Source organism: Oryza glaberrima, chromosome 3 (assembly GCF_000147395.1).
Source record: "Oryza glaberrima chromosome 3, OglaRS2, whole genome shotgun sequence".
NCBI lineage: Eukaryota > Viridiplantae > Streptophyta > Magnoliopsida > Poales > Poaceae > Oryza > Oryza glaberrima.
Window position 1 is genome coordinate 6,848,899 of NC_068328.1, and position 19,811 is coordinate 6,868,709.

At 47.1% G+C, this 19,811-nt stretch overlaps 3 protein-coding genes across 3 annotated transcripts; 2 read left to right on the forward strand and 1 right to left on the reverse strand.

Moving 5' to 3' along the window:
* The first annotated feature begins 859 nt into the window (after nt 1–859).
* On the forward strand, nt 860–5,125 carry LOC127766980 (transmembrane 9 superfamily member 3-like). The gene is made up of 7 exons (XM_052292173.1): nt 860–1,226; nt 1,642–1,682; nt 1,767–2,352; nt 2,918–3,055; nt 3,183–3,339; nt 3,459–3,943; nt 4,478–5,125. The coding sequence occupies exons 1-7, from the start codon at nt 1,066–1,068 to the stop codon at nt 4,695–4,697; spliced, it is 1,788 nt and encodes a 595-aa protein (XP_052148133.1). The 5' UTR covers nt 860–1,065; the 3' UTR covers nt 4,698–5,125.
* Nucleotides 5,126–6,172: 1,047 nt separating this feature from the next.
* LOC127766983 (deoxymugineic acid synthase 1) lies at nt 6,173–8,582 on the forward strand. Its single transcript, XM_052292176.1, has 4 exons — nt 6,173–6,539; nt 7,597–7,840; nt 7,967–8,146; nt 8,232–8,582. Exons 1-4 carry the CDS (start codon nt 6,232–6,234, stop codon nt 8,454–8,456), a joined length of 957 nt encoding a protein of 318 aa, XP_052148136.1. The 5' UTR covers nt 6,173–6,231; the 3' UTR covers nt 8,457–8,582.
* A 5,476-nt stretch (nt 8,583–14,058) lies between these two features.
* On the reverse strand, nt 14,059–18,525 carry LOC127766982 (protein indeterminate-domain 16-like). The gene is made up of 3 exons (XM_052292175.1): nt 17,951–18,525; nt 17,401–17,869; nt 14,059–14,944 (listed from the first exon to the last, which is right to left on the reverse strand). The coding sequence occupies exons 1-3, from the start codon at nt 18,126–18,128 to the stop codon at nt 14,272–14,274; spliced, it is 1,320 nt and encodes a 439-aa protein (XP_052148135.1). The 5' UTR covers nt 18,129–18,525; the 3' UTR covers nt 14,059–14,271.
* Between the last annotated feature and the right edge of the window lie 1,286 nt (nt 18,526–19,811).

A 19,811-nucleotide genomic window follows, 5' to 3' on the forward strand; every position in this document is an offset into this window, starting at 1 on the left:
CTCTATAGGCAGTGACCTTCTTAGCAGCATAAAACTGAATATTACACTCCTGCAGTAGTCACTATTGTAGATTCTTTGAATGATCTAGCAATTTTTTCTACCTTAAAAAAAATCAAGCATGTGCTTCGCTTCCATCCTTCCAGGGATGGCCAGTGAGCTTATGCAGTAATGCTTCTCTGCCAGCAATGTACTCCATCCAGCCCGATTCGTTTCTGAGTTCAAGTTTGGCTGAAGCATATGTCCATCCAGCAATGTTGTACCAAATTCCTGCCCTCATTCCTCCCTTGTTCAAGTTTCTACAACATTGTTACATGGACATATGCTATACACTAAACTTTGATTTTCTTGAGAGCAGGGAAGCCCTACTGCCCGTTCTTTTTGGATTAAAATGTATATAGTCTACTTCAGTTTTCATTATCACGCTTTTTAAACCGTTAAACAATATGTCTCGTGCGAAAAATTTATACATAAAAGTTACTATAAACTATCAAATAAATCCATTTTCAACTTTATAATAAGTTAAAACCCAATCAATCATACGCTAATGACTTTCCCGTTTTCCGTACCATTACTTAATCTTCATCTTATTAGTTTTCCGTACTACTTTCACTATTCACTACTGGAGCTAACCGAGACAAAAAAAAAATCAGAATGTGACTAGGCCAAAAAGTGGAAAGAAAACTTGCGCTGGACTCAACCCCGACCCCCGGGGAGCGAGAGAGCGCTCTGATTTGGATCGTGTCAAACCGACCGACGCACCAAAATGTGGGCTACTACTAGCCTTTAGCTTAGCTGACCCCATTATACTAGTACTACAATATTAGGGCCACAGTACGCCTCCACCTTCCTCCCCCCCACCCAACCCTGAAAACGCCACCATCCTCTCCAGATCTCCCCTCCTCCGCCTCGTCTCGTCTCGTCTCGGTCTCTCTCTATTAAGGAGCAAGCAAAGCGGCCACTCCGGCTCAGATCTCCGCGCGTGCATCCCACCACCCCCAAACCCTCGCGCGCGCGCTCTCTCTCCTCGTCAACGCGCGCGCCCCCGCCCCCGCCCCGACGAGAGCGATGGCCTCGCCGGCAGCGGCGGCCCCCGCGGCGCTGCTCGTCCTTCTCGCCGCGGCCCTCGCGGCGACCGGCGTCGTCGCCGACGGCTCCGACCACCGCTACAAGGCCAACGAGCTCGTCCCGCTCTACGCCAACAAGGTCGGCCCCTTCCACAACCCCAGGTGAGGCTCTCTCTCTCTCCTCCCCCGCTCAGATCCCATCGTCGGATCCGTTAGATTCGTGGGTGTGGGTTGGGTTAGTTGTTCCCGCCCCCCGATCTCGCCTCGAGGTGTGTGTGGGCTGAGTCGTCGTGGGTTTAGGTTTGTCTGGTCAAACGCAGAGAGGCTAGTTTCGGAGATCCGAGAGATGACGTTCGTAGTGATTTGGACGGGATAACGATCGATCACTGCACTGTTGACTGCCCAGATCTTCGCGTCGGGCTCTGTTTTCGTTTCAGTTTTAGCAAGTATAGGTGTTCGGAGAGCGGATTTTAGACTTGCTGGGAATCGGATCTATTTGTAAAGTAGATTTTTTATTCTTAAAGGCGATAATGTCACGCGAATGCCGTTGTCATGATATTTTCCTTTTTCCTTGCAGTGAGACGTATCGGTACTTTGACCTGCCTTTCTGCTCTCCAGGTTAGTTAGTCACAGATTCATGCTTCCTCTTCATTGCTGAAGAATCCCAGTTAGTTGTTTGCTAATAAATGGTGTTAATTACAGAGAAAGTGAAGGAGAAGAGCGAGGCACTCGGTGAGGTCCTCAATGGGGACCGGTTGGTTGATGCACCTTACAAGCTTGATTTCCGTGTGGATTATGACTCCAAGCCGGTTTGCTCGAAGAAGCTCACCAAGGAGGAGGTGGCCAAGTTTCGGAATGCGGTAGCAAAGGACTACTACTTCCAGATGTACTACGATGACCTCCCACTGTGGGGATTCATTGGTAAGGTGGAGAAGGGAGGCAAGACAGATCCGAAAGAGTGGAAGTATTACCTGTACAGGCACATCATCTTTGACATCCTCTACAACAATGACCGGGTTATTGAGATCAATGTGCACACTGACCAGAGTGCACTAGTTGACCTGACTGAGGACAAGGAAGCTGATGTTCAATTCCTTTACTCAGTCAAGTGGAAGGAGACACCCACACCATTTGAGAAGAGGATGGAGAAGTATTCCAGTTCCTCCAACCTCCCACACCATTTGGAGGTCCATTGGTTCTCTATCATAAACTCTTGTGTTACAGTCCTCCTTTTGACTGGATTCTTGGCGACCATCCTCATGCGAGTACTGAAGAACGATTTTGTCAAGTAAGGATCTATACATTACGTATTTACATTAAGTATTAAAGATATTTTGGAAGATACTCCATGCATGTCACGATATTTGCCTGAGCCCACTATGCACATGTGCTAGTTAAGCACTAAAAGAAAAGAAATGTAATGAGCAGTGACGGTAAAGACAGATGCCAGCCCATAGAACATGGAAAATTGCAGCATATAAATTATTTTTATTTCCTATGGAGATGCATTTTGACAATTGACATGACTGTCGAAACTCACTCCAAACAGTGGTTTCTATTCTACTAAACGAGCATCTATTCTTCCTCTTGCCATGTTCTTCAGTTGAGAGTAAACTAATGCATGATGCATAGAGCAAATATTTTGGTCTGAAATGGATATTAAATTATTAACTTGCTAAAGGAAGCGCATAAAGCAGATCTACTATGTCAACGGTGTTCAGATTATATGTCCTTTGTAGTGTAATGCTTATGAATTTATTACTTGAAGGTTGATCTTCTCTTTGATTTATGAGCTTGATGACTTGACTACATTTCATCTCGTAGTTTTTAGTTTAACCCTTTTTCATTTGAAGGTATGCCCATGATGAGGAAGCAGCTGATGACCAAGAAGAGTCTGGATGGAAGTATATCCATGGGGATGTCTTCCGGTTCCCCAAGAACAAGTCCTTTTTTTCGGCTGCTCTCGGCACCGGAACTCAACTGTTTGCCCTGTAAGTTTTGATGGGCCTTTTCTTGCCACATATATTATGGTTTTATTTTGCTTAACTGGAATTCTTCCTCCTGTTGTTCCTTTTTAGACATGCAGATAGCTAACAATCTTTATTTGGCACATTGCAGCACAACCTTTATATTCCTTCTTGCACTTGTTGGAGTATTCTACCCGTACAATCGTGGTGCTCTTTTTACTGCATTGGTTGTCATCTATGCTCTCACTTCAGGAATTGCTGGGTATATTGCAACCTCTTTCTACTGTCAGCTAGAGGGAACAAACTGGGTATGTGTTACATGTATACATAATACATCCCTAGACACTTGTACAATGCTAAGACTGCAAATTTAAAAGCATCGATTATAATTCTTTTATTACTAATGCTATCGTTTTATACTTCTCAGGTGAGGAACTTGCTGTTGACAGGATGCCTGTTCTGTGGACCCCTTTTCCTGACTTTCTGCTTCCTAAACACTGTTGCTATTGCTTATAGTGCAACAGCAGCTTTGCCCTTCGGCACTATCTGTGTCATTGTGCTCATCTGGACCTTAGTTACATTTCCCCTTCTAGTTTTGGGAGGCATTGCTGGTAAAAACAGCAAGACTGAATTCCAAGCTCCCTGCCGTACCACCAAATATCCTAGGGAGATTCCTCCACTTCCGTGGTACCGGCAAACAATCCCGCAGATGGCTATGGCTGGGTTTTTACCTTTCAGTGCCATCTATATTGAGCTCTACTACATCTTTGCTAGTGTTTGGGGCCACAGGATTTACACAATTTACAGCATTCTCTTCATAGTCTTCATCATCCTCCTTATTGTTACTGCCTTCATTACTGTTGCACTGACGTACTTTCAGCTTGCTGCTGAAGACCATGAATGGTGGTGGAGGTACATTCATTTCCCTTTATGTTTTTTAAACAAGTACTGGCATGGGAATGCATCATATATTTCATTTTATACACTGAAACTGATATTTTGGGTATTTGCTTTTATTTATTGAGCTCTGAGATCAATCAGGTGGCTGTCAATTTTCTGCAGTTATTTTTTCGTTTGTTTGACATCTTATTCATATGTATTTCCTGGGCACCCTTCTGTTGTTTTCCCATAGTTACAATTGGAGTTGCTGATTAGCAAAGTATTATCGTAGTGAAATTTTGAGTACAATGCAATAACCAATTATGTATCATCTCAATGGATTCTAGAGGGACTAGTTCTTGAAATCTGTTGCAACTCTGCATTTTTTTGTCATGAGCAAGGTATACAATGCTGAGCAGTGAGCACCACCCATTTATGGATATTCTACCAATCCTTATGTTCTCTCATCCATCTATTTATTATCTAGGAACTCCAGTTTAATGCTGTTCTTTTGTACTAAATGCTGAACAACAATATGATTTTTTTTCTGCCCTTTCTCTTATACAGGTCATTCCTATGTGGAGGATCAACTGGATTTTTTGTCTATGGGTATTGTCTGTACTACTATTATGCACGATCAGATATGTCTGGATTTATGCAGACATCATTCTTCTTCGGCTACATGGCTTGCATCTGCTATGCTTTCTTCCTGATGCTGGGCATGATCGGTTTCCGTGCCGCATTGTTCTTTGTCCGTCACATATACAAATCCATCAAGTGTGAGTAATACTGTTGTCAAAGGCTGGAGAGCAGCGGAGTTGTACTCCTTTTTGGTGCCACTAAGAAGTCCCAGTATAGAAAAGGTTAGCTCTCGCGCAACAGGAGCAGCTAGAGATTGCCATGTTTCAGGTTAGGCCATTATTCATAGGAACAGGTAATGAACCTATAAATTTGTTCTCCTTTTGTGCGACTGCTGTGATAAATCGTCTTTTCTTTGGTCATGTAATTCTCCCTGTGATGTCTAGACATTTTCACGTTGTTGATGCATGACCTACCTGAGCATCTCTGGAAGATCATGTCATGTCCTATTTCCTATAGCAGAATAACTGAAGTGTAGAGATGATGCCTCTAGAGCGGCTTGTCTATTTATACGTGTACCCACCGCTGGTTATGTATTGTCAAATATTGAAATACTGAACCATTCTTTTTTTTTCACTTTTGAGAATCATGATCACTTTGATTGATAGTGCGAAGCAGCTTCCAATGTGCAACTAGGCTTGACACGTTATATTTGTTGATGTGATTCGTTCTTCATAATCCAGCGAAGCTTGTTCTGCTTTTGGACTGCATTTTCTGAAAAGTTACATCTTTTCTATTGCTAATGAGACAGAAAAACCTATTCCATCTGTACTAAGATAACTTTATTTTAACATCTAACATTTGTCCCAAAACAAATTCTATGCTCTTACCTATCATTCAGTCTAAAATTAAGTTTTTATCATTTCAGTATCTCTTATCTACCCATCCATTAATATAACATTTCTATTAATTAGTGCCACTTTTTTCTGTGCTAATTTGAACCCTTATGTCTGAAGTTATTTTGAGCCCTTATGCCTGAAGTTATTTTGGGACAGATGTAAGTACATAGAATAATTCTTAAAATTGTACTATAATTAAGCTTCGGGGTATAATTTAGATAGTACGAAGAAGTTTCAACCCTCTCTTAATTGTAGAAAATGACTAGCATGATAGCCATCGATATGGATGTATTAGAACGCCACTTGGATTATCACTTGCTCTGATCCACATCGCATCGACACTCCGAGAAGTCACTACTAGCGGTGACCGTTAAGATTAATCTGTGATGTAACGCAAAGAACCAAGCCTATGACTGCATGAGCTTGGCCGGTCTCGCTATGCTACAAAACCAGGATGGCGTGATATGGGCCGCCTCCCCTTCTCCTTAGATCAGCATAGGCTTGAGTAACGGCTCTCCTTTTCCCGTCAAATCGCAAATGAACTTCCGTTACGATCCAAAAACGAATCCGAGAGGAAAACGAGGCCGATCAGGCGCAACGAATCCAAAATATCCACCTTTTCCTCCTCTTTTTTGAGAAAATTCTGCGAAAGCTTCGAATAGTTTTGTACTGGTCACTGACGACAACCAAGTAACCAACCGGTGTCACGGCGAATTCCGTCAACACCGCACCCAAGTCGTCGTGTTTATATATGCTTTGTCAATTTGCCATAAAAACCCCCACGAAATCCTCCAATCCATTGCCGCAGTCCGTCCAAGAGAGGGGGACACTCTGCCTCCAGCCATGAGCGACGGCGGCGCAGGCGCCAAGGGCGCGGGCTTCGGCATGCCGCGCGTCGGCATGGGCACGGCGGTGCAGGGGCCGAGGCCGGAGCCCATCCGGCGCGCCGTGCTCAAGGCCATCGAGGCCGGGTACCGCCACTTCGACACCGCGGCGCACTACGAGACCGAGGCGCCCATCGGCGAGGCCGCCGCCGAGGCCGTGCGGTCCGGCGCCATCGCCTCCCGCGCCGACCTCTTCATCACGTCCAAGCTCTGGTGCAGCGACGCGCACCGCGACAGGGTGCTCCCCGCGCTCAGGCAGACGCTACGGTATGTCCCCCCCCCCCCCCCCCCCCCCCCCCCCCCGCCCCCGTATAAGATTCCGGCGGAATCAAGTGAAGAATTGTGATTTTAGTAGTGGATTATTACGAGTTGTTTGGAGTAATCGGTTGGGCCAGGCCTATAAGAAAAACAAAGGCATTATCTTAAATAAAGGAAAATTTATCGTGGAATTAGGATATGTGATATTATTCTTTAATCTTAACAAGACAAATTATAAAAAGTCTTAGCTCTTTGGTTGTCGTGCTGGGCAACATATCCTATGCACACAGGCCCTCACGTGTACACACGTGCACACCAACTAAAAAATGTCACTAAAAAATCTAGAAAAAATCATACACATACTTTCAATTGTATTACACCTAGGGTTAAAATCTTAACGTCAAATTCATTATATTTTAGCCGTAACAAAAAAAACAAAAAATCTGACAGTTTTAAGGTTGCAATTTTGTCAGAATTTTATCTTTTTTGTTATTCTCTATGTAGAATGAATTTGAAGATGCGACTTTGCACGTAGATGTAATACTATTGAAAGTATATGTATGAATTTTCCTAGAATTTTTTGTGATAATTTTTAGTTGGTGTACACGGTGTGTACATGTGAGGGCCTGTGTGCATAGGATACGCTCCCGTCGTGCTGATGCTCATCTTTGAGTATAGGGATGCCTTGAGTATATCACGTGCCGACCACTCCTATGCCTTGAGTATAGGGATGCCTTGAGTATCTAGTTGGTAACTAGTTTCTAATAATTTGAAAAAGCTAGAAAACCTAATTTCTAATTTCTAGTTTATTTTTTGAATTCTGAATGTAGTTGAAAAACCAAACTGTTTGAGTGCTTTTAATTTTGGAAGATACTGCATTAGCCACGAGACAAATTCTTTCATTACCATCTTGGCTGCCACCTCCAAACAGATATTAGTCCCTCATTAACTGCAGTGCATTTAATTTCTATCTGAGGCACCATGCGACTAATCAACTGATTATGAAAGGTTAAGACTCACCTTAATTAACAGAAAGCACATGCTCACCCCACACGTATATATGCAGGAACCTTCAGATGGAGTACGTGGACTTGTACCTGGTGCACTGGCCTGTGTCCATGAAGCCGGGCCGGTACAAGGCCCCCTTCACCGCCGACGACTTCGTGCCGTTCGACATGCGGGCCGTCTGGGAGGCCATGGAGGAGTGCCACCAACTGGGCCTCGCCAAGGCCATCGGCGTCTGCAACTTCTCCTGCAAAAAGCTGGACACCCTTCTCTCCTTCGCCACCATCCCTCCCGCCGTCAACCAGGTTGGTTTGCACAATTCACAATGCTGCAACAACCAAAAATGTTATAACCTTTTTTTAATGGTTGATTTGTTTATTGTGTTGGGTTTGCGTTGCGTTTGGTTTGGCACGGTACGTACGTACGTGCAGGTGGAGGTGAACCCGGTGTGGCAGCAGAGGAAGCTGAGGGAGCTGTGCAGGGAGAAGGGCGTCCAGATCTGCGCCTACTCGCCGCTGGGCGCCAGCGGCACGCACTGGGGCAGCGACTCCGTCATGGCCTCCGCCGTGCTCCGCGACATCGCCCAATCCAAGGGCAAGACCGTAGCCCAGGCACGTCACGTCTACATTTGCACGCGTGTGTTCGTGTCGCGCCGTCGTCTCAGCAGCAACTGACGTGTGTGTGTTGATTTGGCAGGTGTGCCTGAGGTGGGTGTACGAGCAAGGGGACTGCCTGATCGTGAAGAGCTTCGACGAGGCGCGGATGCGGGAGAACCTGGACATCGTCGGATGGGAGCTGACGGAGGAGGAGAGGCAGAGGATCGCCGGCATCCCGCAGCGGAAGATCAACCGTGCACTCCGCTTCGTCTCCGACCACGGGCCCTACAAGTCGCTCGACGACCTCTGGGACGGCGAGATATGAGCACTCGCCGGCGACCGCTTCGTGTTTCCAGGCGCCGGCCGACGTGCGTGCTGCTCTGAGGAACGCAACAGCAAAAACTGCGGCTCTTGACGATCGTGTTGAATAAAGCAAAGTGTGACGATTTCATCGGCTCTGGTTGCATAATTCCGGAGTGCACACGCTAGCACGTGCGAGAGAGAGAGATATAGGTACATCGAGCGTGTCAAATCGATCAAAATTGTTATAGACGAGGCCGAGCCGAGCCAAGGAAAAGCTTCCATTAGAGCATTTACAGTGCTTCTTACTCGCATGCCAAGTCTCACATGTCAGTTGGCTCAAGACCAGTACTCGTGTCACAATACTGTAGCCTTAAGTGGGGTCTACAAAAATACAGAAGTCCCTTCTCTCCTCTTTTTTCCCCTCTATCATGCCTTCCACTCTCTCTCTCTCTCTCTTTCCCTCTCACGCTCGAGCGGCGACTTGCACGCTCTCCTCTTCTCCTTCCACTGTGGCGGGGGGGCCGGGCGGAGCAGCAGCCTAAGCGGCAATAGCGTCAGGAGAAGCGGTGGTCCGAGCAGTGATGGCGCTAGGCGGGGCGGCCATATCCGATCTGGGCTCGCTAGATCTGGCCTTGGGCGATGGCAGCGGCTCGTCGGATCTCCCCTCTCCCCTCAGCTTGCTAGTGCCAAATCCCATCTCCCCTCCTCGTCGGCGCCCGTTGTCCAAGGCGACGACGACGAGCGGCGGCGTGGCCTATACCCTCTCCTCGGTGGCGCCTTCCGTCCTCTTCTCCGTCCGGTAGCCCTCCTCCCTTGGCCGTCGTGGGCTATCCAGACGAATCCCTGACAAATCTGACGAGAAACATGCGACTCATTTAGGCTCCATGTTCTTCACTTGGTAACGGAAACATCCGACGTGGCGTGGAATCTTGGCTGGGGCTGCCTAAGGTTGAATGCCAGTTATACGCATTGTGAACGCCGGCCGTGCCGAACCGAACGTCGCTAGCTTTTGCGTCGTCGCGTCGTCCTCGTCGATCTCGGCGGAATCAACCGCCCAACCAACCGAACCGCGCCTCGTCTCGTCACGAGCCGCCGTGACAGCGTCGTGCCGGTGCAGGGGCCCCTGGCAGAGCGTGCTTACGCCGATACGTGCGACCAAAAAGCGGCTCGCATCGATCACGTCTTGAGAAAAGAGAAGAATCAAACAAAAAGGAAGAAGAAAGAAAGCGTACTAGGGGCAAAGCTTTGCAAGAGTGTATTACATATATCGATCATCTCATGGCATCTCACCTCACCTCACAGCTTTTATGGAATCACATGTTGGTCGCCAATGCAAGCTTGTCAAGTTGCCACCATAGCTAAGCTAGGAGTACTAGGTAGGGCGGTGTCTAGCTAAGGAACCAGTAGTAGTCATCGGAGGAGCATTTGCTTTGCAAATGCTTTGCAAGCGGCTAGAGTAGGTCAAACTACATTGTCACAATCTATTCGACCGGGAGCTCCAACATTGGAGCACTCTGTAGTCTGTAGTACTCCATCGATGATTATTTACCCAAGAGCGTGCTCTGACACATTGGCATTGCCCCCTTGCAAAACAATTCTGAACATTTCGACCGTACAAACAAAATCCTTGCAAACTTGTATACTATACTAGCACTGTACCTCGCCGGATGGTCGTACGATGTGGCCAAGTCACAGGCACACAGTGGCACGACACATTTGACTGACAACGCCATCGAAGAGATCGAATGCAACTGGCAAAACGACTCGAGTACCCTTCTGGTAAAAGTCACCGCGACGTCGCCAGGTTTGTTTCAGATGAGGCAAAGTTTTTACTACCGAACAGGCCATGTGGTGAAGCCCAAGAACACACGTCCCCACAGACCGGCCCAGCCATGTATAAAATCAGGGCATATTCCCTCATCTCGCTGTGCAGGAGGACTGGGCGAAAAAAAAGAAAGGAAAAAAGCGAAGGTAATCGAGCGTTTTTACTGCGGCAGAGTTCACGGGGAATTCAGAGCGCACTGGGTGACGAAATGGATTGCGCGCTGCAGTTGCTCGCAGCTGCGCCGACCGGGAAGGGGGGGCTCTGCGCCTGGATCGTGCGGTTAAAAGCAGGATGAGTAAAGGCGTTTTTTGGTTCCTTTTGCGAAAGGAACGGCATCCTCTGAATCCTCCTCCTGACGCCGCTGCAGCCTCTTTTCAGTGACGCACTGATGCTGTAAAATACTGGCTCAGATTGATTATTACTCCAGGCTGAGTCCAGCTCGATGTAAACGAGTCGAATACTCGAACGATGTGCATCATGCAATGGCATCCCTGTTGCCACAACTACTGTATTTGTTTGCTCACTAATAAGAGTCTAAGATGAGTACTGTATATGCATTGAGGTATGGTTAAAGAGATCGTTTCATCTACGTACCTAGAATATTGTACTACTACGTCTTTGATAGCGGCTTTGTCCAAACGCTGTAATTTGATATTTTGTGTGTGTGTGTGTGTTAGAGCTCTAATACAATCGCAACACAAATATGGCTATATATTTCTTAAGTAAATCCAAGAGACATTACTCCCTCATCCCATGATATAAATATTTTTTATTCGTGTTTATCCAGATATATATGTAGCCAGAAATCCTTTTATTTTGAGATAGGAAGTAGCAAATACAATGCTACTACGTCCGTCAATAAATATGTTCACTTCTAGCAATTGGGATTTCTCAATTCATGAAGCAAAGGTACGTAGGTAGGGAAATAGAAATTAATATATTTTAGTATAGAGAAAATACAACGAAATTAAATCAATCCGCATGTGACTATTAGAAATATCCTACTATTTTTTTATCCACGGCAATACTATAATATATTTTGTTTTTGACAATGAGTAACGGATCCCATATATACATATTTGAGTGTGCTCACACTATCTTAAAATAATTGTTGGCTATGTTCCCGAATAGTAAAAAAATGGTACATTTTGGGATGGAGATATAAAAAAAATGCATAATCATTTTAAGAAAAGAAAATGTTTGACTTGCCCCCCTAAACGTTTGGTGTAGCATGCTTCCCCTAGTCCCCCCTGACTCTCGTGGCAACGTTGTATCAGGTGGCACTCAATCAACCAGGTGGGATAATCAACTTATATATATATAAAGAAAGAAATATCTATACCTATATGTCGTTTGCTTCATATTCTTTTCTACTTGCGCTCCTCTCTAGGGTCAACCTATATATCTACGCCACCCGTGCCAAGGAGGGAAGAGAGGAGTATGCACAGGTGCCGGAGGAAGGAGGGGAGCAAAGAGGATGAAAGCCGGTGACGGAGAAGCTAAAGGTGGAGCCCGCAATTCAGCCTGCAAATGGGGCGGGGCAGGTCGGCCCGTTCCCTATACCCTCTGACCCATTTGCTTTTGGGCACCAGTTGAAACCAGAGACAAACATTGGCCCGCCCCTCTCTGGTGGCACTGGTCGCCCCGTTAGGTTCCTACTCCTGACAACATAACAGTGCACTTGTCCAAGCAGCGACATGCAAAGACAGCAGAGTTCAGTAGTTGATAAGCATCAAATAAAATGCAGCCGGACAAGATGATAATATAAATTGACAAATCATGGTTAAACAATTCAGAATAGAAGCAAAAGCAAAACAAATTGAATTAGATTCAGAAAATTCAATCTAGAAATTTTAAAGAAACAGATATAACTCCATTAACTTTCCTAGATGTTCCATTCAGAATTTGTGATTCCTTTGCACAAATCTTCGCATTCTAAAACACAAACATCACTACTAGCAACCAGTAGTACTTCATCAAGCAAATGACACCCAATCTAACAACATGCTCTTCTGCCCAAGACGCAATAACAAAGAACACTCACACTCCATGCTCATAATCCTGATGATCGCCGGCGTCGTCGCTGCTGAAGCTGCAGCCTGAAGCAAGGTTGGGCTAAATCAATAATGGACAGCGGGAGCGCATCGCCGCCTAGCTTGTAAGCTTGGAGCCGCTGCTACCGTCTCGATCCAGCCGGGCCGGAGCCCGGGACTGCGTCGCCCCGAACCCGAAGCCGCCGCCGCCGCTCCAGCCGGGACGCGTCGCCCCAACCTGAAGTCGTCGTCGCCGTTGCCGCCGCCGCCGCTGCCGCCTCGAGCCCTCGATCCAGCCGGGGGCGCGTCGCCCCAACCTGAAGCCGCCGCCGCCGCCTCGATCCAGCTGAGGAGTGCGTCGCCCCTACGCAGTGCTGTGATAAGCCGATTACGGGTCGACCCAGGGTGCACTGGTTCCTGGACTCGTTTGACCCTAAAATTATATGGGTCGACCCATAAACCTTCTGGAGCCGAATTTTGAGGGTCGGGCCAGCGGTCCAACGGGCCGACCCGCCCCATTTGCAGGCTGACCCGCAAAGGTGATGGGGGTGATGTACACAACTGAACCAACATAGGCAAGGTCTGACGCTACCAGATTAACAAAAGGGGCAACCAGGTAGACGTGGCAACAGGTAGGAACTTGTCAACGCCACCACCTTGTGGCCGCTTAAATTCCCTTCCACAATTACTTCTTCCCGGTGATGAGGGGGCATATTCCTTCTCGCCCCAAGATGGCAAACTACGCCTCTTCTTCCCTTCCTGAGATTTGCCCCTATCGCCCCCTCCATTCTCTGTGGCACTGTGAATTTGGGGTGCAATCCACGTGCCTTTAGCTGCCAGTCGCCATGGGAGAGGATGGAAGAAGGGGGAAGGAAAGGGAAGCCAAGGCATCATGGCATCCTACAGCTCTATGAGAGAGAGAGAGAGAGAGAGAGAGAGTACGGAGGGAGGAGGAATGGGAGGACATCGTCAGGCTAACCCAACCATAGAGATGCTTCAGGATGGAGAGATCAAGAAGAGAGGATGCTAGAGAGGTAAACAAGCAGCAACAGCAACACTAATAGGTCGGCCTCACCAATTTTTTTTATTTTATTTTGTTAATTGGATTATCACATCAGTTAAATTATTGCCTACACATGTTACGTGAAACCAAAACCGCATTGAATTGAGTGGGAGAGTACTTCATTCTGATTGAAAAGTTTAGGGTTAAAAATGTCTAATTTTGTGGTTTATGGGGTAAACCGGACTGGTCAAAAGTTCAGTGTAAGTCAGACATTTCCGTTTCAAAACAGCGGTTTATTTTATAGTGATTGAAGTATCATTTACAGATTAATGCCGCGATACACCATTAATTTATTTTATAGTGATTGAAGTATCATTTACAGATTGATGCAGCGATACACCATTAAGTAGTAACCTAGAACCATTACCAGTCCAGATTAAAGGAGCAACTTTTCCAGTCAAAAAAAAGGAGCAACTTTTTAGCACCCTAAAAACTACTCCCTCCGTTTCGAAATGTTTGACGCCGTTGACTTTTTAGCACATATTTGACCATTTGTCTTATTCAAAAAATTTAAGTAATTATTAATTCTTTTCCTATCATTTGATTCATTGTTAAATATATTTTTATGTAGGCATATAATTTTACATATTTCACAAAAGTTTTTGAATAAGATGAACGGTCAAATATGTGCTAAAAAGTTAACGGTGTCAAATATTTCGATACGGAGGGAGTATAATGGTGCCAGGGTGCATTCATGCAAAAGTTGCAAATACCACCTTTGATAATTTTCCCAACAATGACATCAATCGACCGAAGCTCGAAACGACCTACGAAACTACGTACACTTCATCAATTTGCGGCTAAAAAAAAGATGAATTACACCGTCGTCACCCAACCCCCCTTGCTTTACATACATACGCGTGCACGTACACACGTGAACGTACAAGTTGTACATGTGCATGCATGTACATATCAGCTAGATGCCGGCGCCGACGCCGCCGCCCCTCAGGTGCTCGCGCGCCACCGCCGACGCGCCGTGGCCGTCGACGGCGGCCATGGACATCACGGCGAGCGAGCGCTGCCGGCACGCGTGGCAGGTCACCTGCGCGATCAGGCGCGCCGCGTGGTCCCGCAGCGCGAGCGCCTTCTCGAGCTCCCCGCGCGCCCGGTGGCGCGCGCGGCGGGCGTCCTCCAGCGCGCGCTCCGCCGCCGCGGCCTCCTCGCGCGCCCGCTCCCGCGCCGCGTCCGCCGCGGTCTTCTCCTCCAGCGCGCGCCTCACCTCTTCCCGCTGCTGCTCCTCCTCCTCCCCTCCTGCCGCCGCGGCGCAGGCGCCGCCGCCGCCGGACGCCGCGGCGACGACGGCGGCGGGGCCGATGGAGAGCTGCAGCTTCGTCGTCGTCATCGTCGTCGCGTGTTGCTCGTGGGAGGAGGAGCCGGTGGTCGTGGAGTTGGACGAGAACGCGGCGGCCAACGGCGCCGTGGTGGACGCCGGGAGGAGCTGCAGCTCAGGCGGCGGCGGCGGCGGATGATGGTGATGATGCCGCAGCGCCGCGGGACGGATGACCGGCAGCGTCGTGGCCACGGGCACGACCTCACCGCACACACGTCCAGAGTTACACGCATCCTGGTGCTCTATGAAGCTCTCCACTCTGCAACCAACACACACAACCACCGCCATTAGCACACACTAATCATACCACTTAACCACAATCTTATCACCAAACACAACAAAAACACGGCGATCGATCTAATCGACTGATCGATCATCTGTACATGTAGATCGATCGAAAGCAACGCATCGATCTCGAACACGACACACACTGACAGATCGATGAGAGCATGAGACAACCAGATGAAACCCATGGGATGGACCACCATATGCCATCGTTAAACCCATCAAGGAAGCTAGCTACGTTCCATTGCTGACTAAATGGCCACGCGCGACCAGTCCGTCCAAGGGACCAACCAACAGCAGCACTGTACACATATACTACACACACAGCTAGCTAGTGATGACGCCTGCACTTACGCCATTATTGATCGAGCTAGAAAACCAGTCGTCGACGACGACGACGACATATGGAAGAAGCAACGATCATATCGGTATCTGCAGGGGAAAACATGCTGCATATGCTGCTGATGCTGCTGCTCGTCCGGTATATTTATGGGCCGGTCAGTGACAAGAGAGTGTGGCTTAGCTACTGCCAATTATTAAAGCGATCGCCTAGTGGGAAGCTCTTGTCCTGGAGAGAAAAAAACAGAGGAGGAGATGATGCTGTTGTGTGTGCATGGATGATGGATGGGTGCACATGGTGGCCTGTGTATAGCTTAGCTCCGGGCGATCTGGTGATGTGCCCCGTCCGCGCGTGGTTGTACTTTGGTGGTGGATCCAGGGGGTCCGAGGAATGGAGCAGCTTGTCTTTACCTACCTAGCGACCTCTGCTTCGTCACCTTCCACCTTGCCTCGTCCACATCATCTCACTCCCTAGGACATCTACATGTAGTACTAGTGTCCGTTCTATTACGGGATCAAACACACATTCTAATTCTATTACTGTAAATCTAGACAGGTCAGGATTATCCTATCACGTACTTGATTGCTATATTTGATAGAGATATTATATACTACATTCTTAAATAATTGGCTATGTCACTATACAGGTTTAAACTTCTGGTAATTTTTCTGGAAAAAAATAAATACTACTTAAAAATATGTTATATTACCGAAGTGTACATCATCATTAATATAACCACACAAGTTTTCTTAATTATAATGTTCTCCCTCCATTTCAGGTTATAAATCGTTTTGACTTTGGTCAAAATCAAACCGCTTTAAATTTAACTAAGTTTATAGATAAATATAATAATATTTACAACACCAAATTAGTTTCATCAAATCAATAATTGAATATATTTTCGTAACAAATTTGTTTTGGGTTGAAAATGTTACTACTTTTTCCTATAAACAAAGAAGTTTGACTTTGACAAAACAACCGATAATATGAATTGGAGGAAGTAATTATTTAAAAGTAATTTGTGGTTAAAGTTACGTGACGATAGCAGTTACTACAGCCACCTGATAAGTTTTCACAGAATTAAGATCCATAAATAGCTGCTAGTAACTCGCATGCTAAAATGCTACTCCTACAAGCTATTAATGGCTGATTAGCTCTGGCAGGCATTATGTTTGCACATGAACAAACAGTGGCGCTCATGTTTTACTTACTTTGAGTTAGGACTACAACAACCAGCCATCTTATCAGCGTAACTGGCCGGAAGCTGGAGCTATCGCTGCTACTACTACACTTAGCTTAGCTGTTGGGTGAAATGCGCAGAGACAGTTTTTGGTCGATATGCGGTCGCTTTCCTGTAGGAATTTTCGGTCCTACCGCAACCCGCCACCGAAACGATCATATGCCAGGCGTCTGCCCTGCTTTTTCATCTCTTCCATGATCTCATCGATCTCCTCTGATTTAATTTTTTCTCTCCCTTTTTCAGTCTAGCTAGAAAATAGTTTTCGATTAATCTCGATGGATATATGCGTACTACTGGACCCTAGCTACCTAGCAGGATGTATGTATGTAAGTGATCAGCATGCATCAACAGCAAGAACCTGAAGTAGTAGTAATAGTCCCGATCCAATTAGTCCGTACATAAATATGCTCTTTCTTTGGTCAGCTAGCTAGCCAGTTAAACAACGGATCGATCAGATCAAACTATAGCTAGTCAATTGGTGTCGGCTACAAAAACACACATCCTTTTAATTTTCTTTTTTTCTTTTTTCTCTCTCCGAGTGGCGATATCATATCTACAGCCCAGTGGCAGGTTTTAAACCCTGAAACGTACCATAGCTTTTGTCTTATCTCCATGCAACCCTGTCTCCCACCAAAAACAATTCGAAATTCATCTCTTTAAATCTAAATACTCCAAGATCTAATTACGTATGCACATAATCATGATATATATCCAACCACCCAAACGTCATCGTATCAATCGCTAATCATGGATGGTTAGCGTTCGTACGTAGTAGTAGTAGTGCATGCGTCGCCGGCCGCCATGAACGCTACGTAGGTTTGAGGAGGAGGAGAGGGGGTGGTGTACGTACCGGGAGAAGACGCGGCCGCAGTCGCAGGAGTGGCCGCGGGTGCCGCAGGTCTTGAGGTGGGCCTTGTAGTCGGACTGGACGGCGTAGCCCTTGGCGCAGCGGGCGCACACCCACTGCCGCCGGCCGCCGTGCTTGCGCCGGAAGTGCTTCTTGATGCCGACGAGGTCGCCCAGCGCGTGTGCCGGGTCGTGGTGGAGGCAGCTCGGCTCCGGGCACACGAACACGCGCTTCCGCGCCCCTCCGCCGCCCGCGCCGCCGCCGGCGCCGCCGCCGCCACCCGCGGCGCCGCCGTCCTCCGCCGCCGTCGCCGCCGCGGGGCGCTTGACCAGCCGCCACGGCACCTTGTGCCGGCGCCGGTGCATCTGCAGGTTCTGCTCCCGCTGGAACCCCTGCCCGCAGATCTCGCACACGTACCTGTCCGACTCCAGCAGCGTCCTCGGCGACAGCGCCACCACCTCCGCATCTGGGTCTACGTACACACGGGCTCCATGATCGAACACCATGCATGCATGATGGTATCAATGTCTCCAACACATACGTATATACGTACCTGGCGTGCCGGGAGGGCGCCTCTTGCGCTTGGCGGGGGAGGGCTGGTCGGCGGCGGCGGCGGCGAGGCTGGAGGAGTTCGACGCCGGCGGTGGAGGCTGCTGCTGCTGGGAGGAGGGTGAGGAGGACGAGGTGGAAGAAGAGGCCAACATTTGGTGGTGGCTCTTGACCAGTGCCATAACTGCAAGGAGCTTTTCTTCTTTTTAAGGGAGAGGATCACTAATAAGCTTAAGCTTAAGCTTATCACCACAATACCACTTCTAGAGCTAGAGCTACCACCACAAGAGGCTAGATCACAGCAGCTACTTCTACTACTACTACTACTGCCTCTGCAGCAGCTGCCTTGGTTTGGTTCTCTTTTTGCTCCTTAGTGGGATAGGGGTGCCAAGGGAGGCTTTATGGGGTGGAAAGGTGAAGGTGCATTGTGTGTGTATGTGTTTGTGTTGTAGAAAGGGCTGGGGCATGAGGGGATCATATATAGCTTAAGCCAGGGAGAGAGAGGGGTTGTGTGTGTGTGTGTGCAAGGTGAGATGAAAAAAAGGGCTTTGTCAATATCTCTTTGCTTTTGTGCCTGCATCGGTGTGTGGGTGTTGGCCCCCTTTTTTTGAAGGGGGAATGTGTCTCATATACTCATTGGATGGGCAGCTTTTATCAAGGCTTTGTTTGTTTGTTTTGGGGGTTTATTAAGATGGGATCATGAGGGGGCTAGTCTCTGCCAAATCGATCTCGCCAACGCAATTAATGGAGCACTGTCCATTACCTTCATCATAACTTGATTAGCAAGCTGATGACCCTCTTTGATTAGTCTCTGCGTACGTTTTAATTTCCTCTCGACCCCCCTCTTTGCCTTCTTTTCTGTTGTCCTGACAGGAGTTTGGCAGCGAGATGGAAATTCAGTTCACGCATTCTTCTTTATTTATCTAGAAATACATATATATACACACTAAAAAAAATCTACTCCAAAACGCCACGTATATACGAATGCAAAATGAAATTACTTGTTCATATATATGCTGGTCTCCATTTCTACGTATATATACGTATGGTTTCTTTGAATATATATATATATATATATATATATTTGATGCCGTGGTAGATAGCTGACCGGAGATGAAATTAAAGCTAGTGTTTTGCCAATGATAAACTATGCAGACGAACAGCTCATCCTTGTCACCGAAGTGATTGCTTTGCTGAAAAAACGCCCCAACTGTTAGTGATCAGCAATGGGGGTGGTGATGGGGGAGAAGATTCTTCACACATGCAGGCGATCATTTTTCTCCCACAAGTGCCCCCGGCCCTTGCCTTGATCCTATCTAGGATCTCCCTTTTCTCTCTCTCGCTAAATAAACTAGCCTCGCAATGAGATGGCATTGACATCTTTCTCTCCTCAAACAACTAAAGTTTATTTGTCTCTTGGCTTTTCCTCCCTTTCGACTTTCTGCTAAGATGGCCGCATGTGTAGCTCATTAACAAAATTTTAGAAGTAAGTTGCACACACATGTCTTTTTTAATACTACCATGCATCATCCGGCTACTGCTACTCGATCTTTACAATATTCAGAAGTTGTCCTTTTGGCGAAGCTGCATGCAGTAGTACGCATAGATTCGATGAGGAGGAGGAGAAAAAGATGGCATCTTTTTTTGGAGGAAACTAAACGATGGGCCGGCGAACAATCCATCTTCTTTTGAACAGAATTTTGGCAATTACTTTTGGACTTTGATTGAAACTAACAAATACTAGTACTGTACTTTGCACAATAGCTGCTAGTATAGTAGACTAGTAGCAGCTGATTTTCATGACGAACAGAGGACTGGCCCTACTGAATTCTTCTATCTTTGTTATTGATCTCAATGCTAGAAAA

Coding starts and splice junctions, on each gene's coding strand:
- LOC127766980 (XM_052292173.1), top strand. CDS start 1,066: ATGGCCTCGCCGGCAGCGGCGGCCCCCGCGGCGCTGCTCGTCCTTCTC. Junction 2,353..2,917: donor CTGAAGAACGATTTTGTCAA/GTAAGGATCTAT, acceptor TTTCATTTGAAG/GTATGCCCATGATGAGGAAG. Junction 3,944..4,477: donor GACCATGAATGGTGGTGGAG/GTACATTCATTT, acceptor TCTCTTATACAG/GTCATTCCTATGTGGAGGAT.
- LOC127766983 (XM_052292176.1), top strand. CDS start 6,232: ATGAGCGACGGCGGCGCAGGCGCCAAGGGCGCGGGCTTCGGCATGCCG. Junction 6,540..7,596: donor GCGCTCAGGCAGACGCTACG/GTATGTCCCCCC, acceptor GTATATATGCAG/GAACCTTCAGATGGAGTACG. Junction 8,147..8,231: donor AGGGCAAGACCGTAGCCCAG/GCACGTCACGTC, acceptor TTGATTTGGCAG/GTGTGCCTGAGGTGGGTGTA.
- LOC127766982 (XM_052292175.1), bottom strand. CDS start 18,128: ATGGCACTGGTCAAGAGCCACCACCAAATGTTGGCCTCTTCTTCCACC. Junction 17,870..17,950: donor GCGCCCTCCCGGCACGCCAG/GTACGTATATAC, acceptor GTGTGTACGTAG/ACCCAGATGCGGAGGTGGTG. Junction 14,945..17,400: donor TGCGGCCGCGTCTTCTCCCG/GTACGTACACCA, acceptor TGTTGGTTGCAG/AGTGGAGAGCTTCATAGAGC.